Source organism: Toxoplasma gondii, chromosome IX (genome assembly GCF_000006565.2).
Source record: "Toxoplasma gondii ME49 chromosome IX, whole genome shotgun sequence".
In the NCBI taxonomy this organism is placed as follows: Eukaryota; Apicomplexa; class Conoidasida; order Eucoccidiorida; family Sarcocystidae; genus Toxoplasma; species Toxoplasma gondii.
In genome coordinates, this window is record NC_031477.1 from 4028649 (window position 1) to 4038095 (window position 9447).

General features: G+C 47.6%; 2 protein-coding genes across 2 annotated transcripts; one reads left to right on the forward strand and one right to left on the reverse strand.

Annotated features, from left to right (window-relative positions):
• Nucleotides 1–294: 294 nt before the first annotated feature.
• On the forward strand, nt 295–6508 carry TGME49_291000 (PHD-finger domain-containing protein). The gene is made up of 7 exons (XM_002368443.2): nt 295–1646; nt 2107–2302; nt 2725–2841; nt 3155–3385; nt 3754–3941; nt 4638–4703; nt 5173–6508. The coding sequence occupies exons 1-7, from the start codon at nt 1083–1085 to the stop codon at nt 5392–5394; spliced, it is 1584 nt and encodes a 527-aa protein (XP_002368484.1). The 5' UTR covers nt 295–1082; the 3' UTR covers nt 5395–6508.
• A 1159-nt stretch (nt 6509–7667) lies between these two features.
• On the reverse strand, nt 7668–9447 carry TGME49_291005 (hypothetical protein; the record flags this gene model as incomplete). The annotated part of the gene is made up of 3 exons (XM_018782131.1): nt 8594–9447; nt 8159–8262; nt 7668–7821 (listed from the first exon to the last, which is right to left on the reverse strand). Exons 1-3 carry the CDS (start codon nt 8636–8638, stop codon nt 7668–7670), a joined length of 303 nt encoding a protein of 100 aa, XP_018636455.1. The 5' UTR covers nt 8639–9447.

Genomic DNA, 9447 nt, shown 5'->3' on the forward strand with positions numbered 1-9447 from the left:
TATCGGATCTAGGCCCTTTTGCTGCTGCATTGTCGTTTTTCTATACCAGGCAGTTCTTCTTCTGTTTCACTTTAAGCTGCGATTTTTTTAGAGCACACTGTGGAAACTTGGCAGCACACTATCGTCTAAATGGGCGCGTACACACAGTGCAGCAACACGATGCGTGAGAGAAAAATGCTCTGTGCTGCATGCGACGCCGTAGTTTCTGGAGCCGCTCTTTCGAGTTGTGCGGCACAGGAAAAAAACCCATATCATGAAATAACTTGAAGGGATAGAACTGCCATTTCCGGTGCTTGAGCTTTGTGTTAAACCAAGTTTTCTACTGTTTCGCCTTACGAGGCTTCCTACAGAGCTGCTGCATGCGTCCTGCTAAGGTAACACGGTCCACGAGCCCTGTTTTCCGGATGCGTAAAATCATCGCGGCGCGTTCTACCATCCGTGAGTCACAAATGCATAGCATTAGCATTGTCTTTTCCCCCTCAGCTCGTGAGTGTGTGCTTATCGACTTCACTTCCAAGCAGAACCAGTATTTTCTCCAGTCAGTTTGGAATGCATTGGCGTTGGCAACCTACGATTGTGGATTTGCTTTTTAGAAGTGGCGGGATATCTGAAGGCGTTTCCTGGTTCTTGAGAGTTTGCATCGTTCTATGTCCACGCGTAGTCCTTCGGAATCTGCCCTCACGGGGCCAGACCTCTGTTTTCTTCCGGGCGTCTAGACATGTATCAAGCATGCGATGATCCCGTCTTTTTGAATCTCAACGCCCTCCCCGGAGTGTTGTCCTCCGGCTCGCTTCCTTGGTTTTCGTGTTCATGTGTATGTCCTAAAGTCTCCTAGTACTGAGTATACACTCAAGGCGGCTCGGGTGTCTCGTCCCTTTCGCTGCCTTTCCGTTTCTTTCTGGGTTCTCTCCAGAGAGGCTGCCTTGAGGCATGCTCCTCGCAAAGGCCAGAGCTTACGTAAACTGAGGCGCATCGACGCCTGTTGAGGAACTCGGCATCGAAAACGCCTTCATATTTGTGGAGAAGACAAACCCGTAGGTCGAATTGGTTTTTCATTCCAGTAAACACTCCTGGTTGGCCTGATGGATTCGAGTGATGCCGGCATCAGCGCCTCAGGCGCGTCTGACTCTGTCTGCAATGCTTCTTCGGGGAAAACGAATCCTACGTCCGAAACACAGCCGAATCCTCCACCTCCTTCCCCTTCAAAACAGAGACATTCGAACAGTTTGCCGTCTTCTTCCTCCCCGTCTTCTTCGCCTGCTGCTTCCTCGCCCATTTCGTCTTTTTCCGAGTCTCCCTCCCCTCCGTGTGTTTCTCCTTCTCTTATCTCTGCGCCTTCATCTTCTTCCTCTGCGTCTTGCTCGGCTGCCCCTGCCTCCTCTTCTTCGCCTCTTCGTTCCTCGTCGAGCTCGCAGACTTCTGTGACGGCTGCGTTGCCACACCCGGCTGAGCTGAGTGTTCTGCAGGCAACAGAAGTTTGCCGACATTTGATGCAGACCCGAAGAGCCAAGGTTCGCGACAGGAAGACGGCCAAGAGGATTGCCAAGCGATTTCCGAATGTCAACAAAATTTGGGCGGACCTCAGCTTCGATTTAGATGACGACGGGACCAGATGCGACATCTGCGGGAACTACGACTCTTTGCCAGTAAGTCGGAAGATGCCTCGTCGCCTTCTCGTGGGGCGCTCCCTGAAACGCCTTCGAGTCTCTTTGTAGTGCTTCCAAAGTAGAAACATAACGCATGCGCTGCAGCGCTTGCGCAAACGCAGTTATATATCGGCGGCACTTCAGGTGTACACTGTTGCATCGGCTTCTGATCATCACAATTATCAAGTCGCCTCGTACCTGAATCGTGTTTCCTTTCCTATTATGCGGTGACTCCATGTATCAGCGCACCGCCAATTAAGAGCGTAGCATGGGCCGTGCTCCTTGGCATCAGAGCATCCCCTCTTGTCGTGGCTTGCAGATGGTGCTTCCAACGGAGACAGGAAGAAGAACGGCCTCGCTTGCACACATCGTCGCGAGTTTCACACACACCAGAAAGAGACTATTTCGAGAGGCAGAGTCGTTTGTGAACTCCCGCTTTTCTCCTTCCACTTTTTCGCAGGGACATGACGAGATGCTTCTGTGCGATGGCTGTGACGTGGCAGTCCACCAGACCTGCTACTACGTCAAAACAGTCCCGAAAGCAGACTGGTATTGCCAGTACTGCGAAGAAAAGAACAAAGCAAAGGCAAATGTCGCAAAACTCCAGCGCCTCGCTGCCAAGGCGTCTGGGAAGGCAACCGACAAGCAAGTCGAAAGTGAGACACAGACCACACGCATGCGCTGGAGACTGTTACTCGCTTTTGTGCCTGACATAATAGAAACTCTCAAAGTGGTCACAAAACTCCTCCATCTCACATATAATACCTGTTATCTAGATATATGCGTAGACAAATATCCAAATAGATAGATAGTTTGCTAGATGCTTACCCAGAGTGATAGATACATATCTAGCATGATAGATACATACACGTCCAGATAGATAAATAGTTTGATAGATACATGCACAAGTGTGTAACGGAATTCATTCCTTCCTCTGTGGTAGCATGCTTGCGTCAGAAGATCCTGGTTGTGTCTTCACAAGGAAGGTGTCTTGCTTGAGTTTCATCTTTTTTTGAAGCAGCGAACAGAGAAGCCGTGTGGTGTGCCCTGGTGTCGGATCTGTGCTTTTGTATCTTAGCAACTCTGAAAACAGAAGTGGATCGCCTGACGGGAGAGATGGAGTCCGTCTGCGTCTTGCCGAAACGCTGCCCTCTCTGTCCTCGGAGCTTCGGGGCTCATGTGCGCTGCGGCGAAGGTAAGACAAAGGATCTTTTCTTTCTTGAGATGTATTGTTCTCTGTTGTCACTGCGTTGTCATCCGTTTGTTGTCTGTCTCCTCTCCCTGGCGTCTGCTTTCATTTTGTCGCTATCTCGTCGCCCCGTCTCTCTCTGCATCTTTCTCTCTTCAGTTCTCCTTCTGTTGGCTCGGCTTCTCTCTCGCTTTCCTTTGTGTTCTGTGTCGCGTTGCATCTGTCTTCCTCCTCTCCCCCTTCTTCCATTCTCGTTTGTCATTTTCTTCTCTCACCTCTCCCTTCATTTTCTGCTCCCTTTTCTGTCTCCTCTTGGCAGATTTCCGGATGTGGGTGCACGTAAACTGCGCCGTCTGGGTCCCCGAAACTTGGATCGTCGGCGTGGACTATGCTGGTGGTCTCGAAGGTATTCCTGCTTGGCGATTCGAAACACTCTGTGACATTTGTGGAGTTGATGAAGGCGCCGTGGTCAAATGCTCTGTCGGCGATTGCCCTGCTCTCTTCCATCCCATCTGCGCCATCATCGCCGGCTATGGCATGAATCTCACAGGTGGGATAGAAAACATTCTTCGCCCCTCGTTGAGGTGCATTGCTTCGGTGGTGGCCGTAAGCAAAACTAAATGTTTATTGGTACACTACACTGTGAACGCATGTATGCACGTTTCGGTGCCAACATGTATATATATATATATATATATATATATGTCTCGATGTGTGTAGTTGTTTGTGCATGCGTCGGTGCTGGAGTGAGGCTGTCTACCTATTTAAATTTTCATCAACCTCTGTGTCTGCCTATGTCTCCCTCTACCCACCTCTATCTTCCTCCAGTTTTACCTCTATATTTTAATATATGTCTACACATATATTGATAAATGTATACGTATGAAACTGACAGGTCTGTTTTGCTTTCGTTTCCAGGGCAAATTGACTATGTGAGAAAGAACGACACGACGTTCCATGCATTTTGCTTGCGACATCGAGGCTACACATTTCGAGAGTCTGTGGATGCGGAAGAACCGGTGGAGTATCTGTACAGACATCCCGATGCGGAACACCCCTTTCTTCGGGTGACGAATCTCGTCCGCAGAAATCGTGACATTATCTTTGTAAGTGCAAGGCATCGATTCAGGGAAAGTCTGCGTCTTCTGTCCATGGAGGTCGAAACGGCATGACACAGAAGATGAGGGAAAGAAGAAACGAAATAAAAACAACAAGGCAGACACAACAGCTGGAAGAAGCAGCTTTTAGAGTCAGGGAAAAGAGGTTCTCCTTTACATTTCACGGGGTGTCTTCCAGAACTTCTGCGTATCTTCTTAAACCAGATAGGCCTTAAGAAGGGCACAGGAGAGAGCTGTGTAATCTGTCGAGTGAGAGGGAAGATGTTTTCCTTGGAATGCTTCCCAGGGTGGCCTGGACCTCACGGAATCAGTATCTCCGTTGCATTTTCAGTGCTATGCAGATGCCGTGTGTTTTTCTCGCCACTTGTGCGTTGAAAAGCATCAAGGTTCGCTTCCTAAACAGCGTGAATCTGTCTTCCATCTGCAAGCGATTTGTTCCTTTTGCTGGATGGGGAAGACGCACAGTGTCCTCAAGCGCATCTTTTCAGGGAGACACACGGCCCCCTGGTAGGCACTCGAGTTGCGGTGGAAGGCCACAGTGAACTTGTACGGAAATTTACGCATTGAAACTCTTTTGAATGGTCAAGATTACATGCTTTAAACCGGACGGGGTTGCGATGGAAGGCTTGCGTTTACAGCTGTGTCAGGAACTGTCACTTTTTGCATTTCTTTTTGGAATTTCAGTTCACCAAGCAATGCCACGCAGAGAACTCGACATGGGGCTTGCGTCTCGGCGCCTACCTGATCAAGGTAAGCGAGGAAAAGAGAAAAGAAGCCAACGAAGGAACGAAATAGCGACGGAAAACAGGCGAAAATAGAGAAAAGACCACGCTGAAAACACCAGCGCCTACGAGGCGTGACCTGATTCCGCGTCTTCGTTTGTTTTCTTGAACCACCTGAGTCTGTGTCGTCGTTGGATGTGCTCCATCAAATAGAGAAAATCAAAGATACTTCCATCTCTGAACTAGACGTATGTGTGGAACAGCCAATCTGCTGATGGAACAGAAACGTGGGTATGCGGTGGAGCAGATGAATGAAACACAATAAATACCCTACCATATACATATATATATATATATATAATATGTACAGGTGGATGCATCTGTATGTATAACGCAAAAATATACAGGAGCGTGTAGGTGTATAGAAGAGGACTCTGAGGTAGACTGTCATTTCCTGTTCGCCATGACTGCACTCGATGTGTTGGTTTTTTTGCCAGGAACTGAACGAAAATCTCGTTGCCCTACGAGCTGTGTGGAAGCGCATCGACGACATCTGTGCCCCCCGTTCGCAGCCTTCTTCCGCCTCTTCCAGCATCTCTTTAGATAACAGAAAAGCGCTTCCTGTGGGGAGTCTCGGCGACGAAGGCAGGAACGCTGAGGATGTAGAAATGCATACTGATTCTACGCAAGGCGCATCCGTCCCGACGCTCACCGGATAGTCTACTTTTGAGACGAAGAGAATTCGAGAAACACACAAAACGATGAGCAAATCAACAGTTGATTCCACTTTTCAGCTGACTGTCGTACAAACTTCTCGCGAATAAAAGTGAATTTAAGCACTTGTCACCCTTCAGACAGCTTCGACTTGAGGGGAAACTCAGGAGTCCAGTGAGTAATCTTGACACGGATGCATCTCAGAGTGAGTGGTCTTTTTTCGGCGCTTCTGTCCCCGTCTTTGCGAAGCAGAAAATGGCAAATACTTGAATTGCGCCGAAGGCAAGCAGAGAACGTGTGGGAAACACGGTGGTTCGTCCACGCGTCTACACAAGGCAGCACCAGAAGTCTTTCCTTCTACGTTTGTTTCTTCTTTCACGAGCTCTGTGGAAGACAGACAAAACACTCTCCGCCTGCCGGAGCTTTCTTTGCTGAGAAAGAAAGCTTCAAGGACAGGCAGCGCAGGAGGATGGCGACGAACCACCCATGGTTATTTTCACAAGCATCAAGACTGATAATCGAAAGAGGAAACTCGTTGATTTCCGTTTGCTCGGCAGTTCACGAGGACCGCAAACAGAACAAGGGTGCAATCGCATACCGATGAATTCCAATTTCGGTGATCCTGCAAACTCAAAACTGCCATCAGAAGTCACCCGTGCCATCGCACTTACGCTGCGAAGGAAGCACCGAGCACACTCTAGGTATGTTACCATGGACTTCATCAACAGCCCACAATTTGCGTGCGCTGCTAATGCGTTTATTATCACATCTATCTCTGCGGAATCTGTAAGTTCAACCCTGTTGGTACAGCTTAATTTTACGTGTAGTCTGTATTTGCCCAAGCACCGTTCATGGGAAACGGTCGCACCAGAAATTTTGCGCGTTGCCTACGGTGTGATGTAAGCATTATGAGAGGTTTGTCTGGTGTGCTTTGTTAAAGCAGTCTCCACAGTGATTCCTCGAAACAGCAACCCATGAGGGGATGAATGCATGCGTCCAAGGAAATTTTTTTTGCGGGATCCGCAGAAAATGGCTTCGAAGCTATAAAAGGTGGCCACGTAGGGCGGCCGCTCAAGGCGACAGCAGAACGAAAGTGGATTGGGTTTCACGAGCTCTATAGATGATCCTAGCGAGTGACTTGTTTCACGACGATAAAACTACTCTGTACGTTTCCATATGTGGATAGAAACCTCAATAGGTATAAATATATATATATATATATATATATCCTAACCGTGTCTCGTCATTTCGGTATATGATGTGTCACAAATGGGAGTGCTATATGCCTGTGTTCATTCTGGTACTTAAATATCTCTACATGCACAAATCTTAGTAAGTACATGTGCGTGCACAATACTAAACCCTGTAGATCTCTCTTCCTGTTTGCACCAGCTGTATACTCCTGATGTACACGTACAACTTTCACAATAAATATAAATGTGTATTCATGTCCCCCTCTGTATAAATGACTATGTGTGGATGTGGAGCGGCGAAGAACGAGACTTATAACCATTCGTTTCAAAAAGGCGACGGTGGAAAAAGTGTCCGCATGTTATCAGACTTGTCGACAAGCGGAACTGTGGTCAGCGACTCCAGAATTTCTGAAAGTTGTCTAACTTATCTATTCTACCACAATTCTGCGAAACACAAGCATTTTTCAGAGGCCACTGCTCAAACGAAGTTGACTATCATTGGATCCTCCGTCTTTATTTTGGAGCACCTATTTTCCTCAGGGCTTGTTTCGTTGCATAGAAAGCCTTTATTCACTGAAACTCGAAATACTTCTCTGTGACTAGAGGGTGGTATTCTGGTGCGTGCCTACACAAGAGTCAGGCAGAAAAGACTCCATTTTCCTGGAGGTGGTTTGGGAGATGAGGGCGAAAGAAAACCCACAGAGAAGACAAAGTTCGTGCCACAATTTCTGCACGCCGTGACGGAACTGTTAAGTACCGGACCACTAACAGAAGAAACTCAAGAGAGAAGAGACACCTGTGACAAGCGGAATTACATTTATTCCAGTGGATGCAGTTCAGTATCCACAGACCAACACGTGCACACAAATACACAGATAACGATGTGTATCTTTGAATACCTGAGGAGAGATTCTTGCTTAAGCATACATATGCATGCACACATAAACGCGACTAGTACTGTATCTGCGTATCTGCATATACACATACTTGTATGTACACAAAAAAAAGGCACATATATGAGGTTATGTATAACTGGAGAGAGAAGAAATTGATTTCTTTGTATCAGGTAGAGCGTGATGTTTCGTTCAGACCCGTGGGCGAGAGGACTTTCTCTGTTCTGATCTCGGGGGCGGAACGCCGAATGTCTTCATTGCTGCGATGAAATTCGTTTTTTCGTCAGCACTTGCTAGTTTAATCGGAATGCAGCTCTCGGATTTCAGAAGATGGACTCCAACCACGCTGCACCACACACGCGCGGGGATTAAACAAGGGGCGTTGATGATACGAATCTGAACTTTTGTAGCTTTGCCTAGACTGCAAAGTCACGTTCATGCGATGAAATGAGGGTGTAAGATGTTAAGCGATGAACCTGGGTAAATCGTTCTTAACGACTCGCGTTTCGGGGCTCTGCTCCTGTTTGCGCCACAAAAATCATACATATTTTAAACAACCATCTACCTAGATATAGCTTTCGTACTGCCTTGTGGGCACAACGGGGCGCAGGCAACTATATCTGCAAGGGTTGAGGCGTTCTGCTATCTATTCATCCTCTAGTAACGTCCTTCTCTCCTCCCACCTGGTCTCGCTTGATAAGTCCGCTTTCGTCTCGACGCGCTTCAGCTGCGTCGGAGTTGAGAGAATATTTTTAATTCCGCTGAAACTTATGATTCGTGCTTTTTCCTGCATGAGGAAGGATCACCAGAGTGGAGCAGAATCGCCGCAGCTGTAATAGCATTTAGTAGCCGTCCCAATCGAAATGGGTTCTTAGAAAGTCTAGGTCCATAGAACGGCCACGGCAATTTTGATTTCCACCGGACGCCACCCGATCCCTTCTCTTTCATCGAATGGATTACGTCGGATCTAAAATCCGATGCATGTGCCTTCGTTTTGGTGTCCTCTACATCAAAAAGTAGTACGTCGGATACAAAATGCACCGAACGATAAGTAGGCCAACGCGTTTTTCTTCTTGTATCCTTCCTTTGCCCGAACGTGTTTAGAGTCTCACCCTTACCTCGCATTTGATGGTAATCTTTTGCTCAATGGTGTCAATAAGCATTATGCATTCCAGGTCAGACCCATCCTACAGAACGACGAAGGAGGAGGTGACGAGGAGAAGAACGGAAGAGAAGAAACTTTTCCAAGCAGTCTGCGCGTCTTCGTAGTGCTTGAGTGTGGCATTCATGGTGCGAACAGAAAACAAGTCAGGTGAATGCACGCAGAGCATACGTTTGGATATATCTGTACAGACGTATATATGTTTGCGCTGGTATATACTACTTTTCCCAACCTATATATATATATATATATATATATGCGTGTAAGCTTCGTACTAAAGGAGCGACAATATCCGTTTTTGTGCACTGGTGCGACTCGTCTGTCTCAAGGCAAATCGGGAATTCAAGTTGCCGTTCGCTACTGCCTTTTCGAAAATTCTCTTCTCCACACCTGAAGGACGACTGCCATCTTCAACCCGTTTGCCGCCCGGACAAGGAAATCTTTGACCGCAGCGTCGCTGCCCTAAAAGAAACACAAGCAAATCTGTACTGTTGAGGTTCAGAATTGAGGACAGGCGAGTTTCGCGTCGCCAAAATGAGACCGTCATCGGGTTCCTTGCTACTTTGAGAAAAGGAGGAACTGCTCGAAAGTGTATTGTCTTTGGTCCACGGGACACGCGGAGATCCTGTGGGGTGGCATCTAAAGGCCCTCTCGTTCAGCTTTTCTGGATCAAAGACATTTGAGACGTCGGTGCTCTGATTCGGCTGCCTCCAACCTTCCCTTGAATACCACGTTGTACAGTTATGTGAAGGGAGAGTCGGGATATGCGCTTCTATGGTCGTTTTGCTGACACTCGTGAGTGCTTTGAAC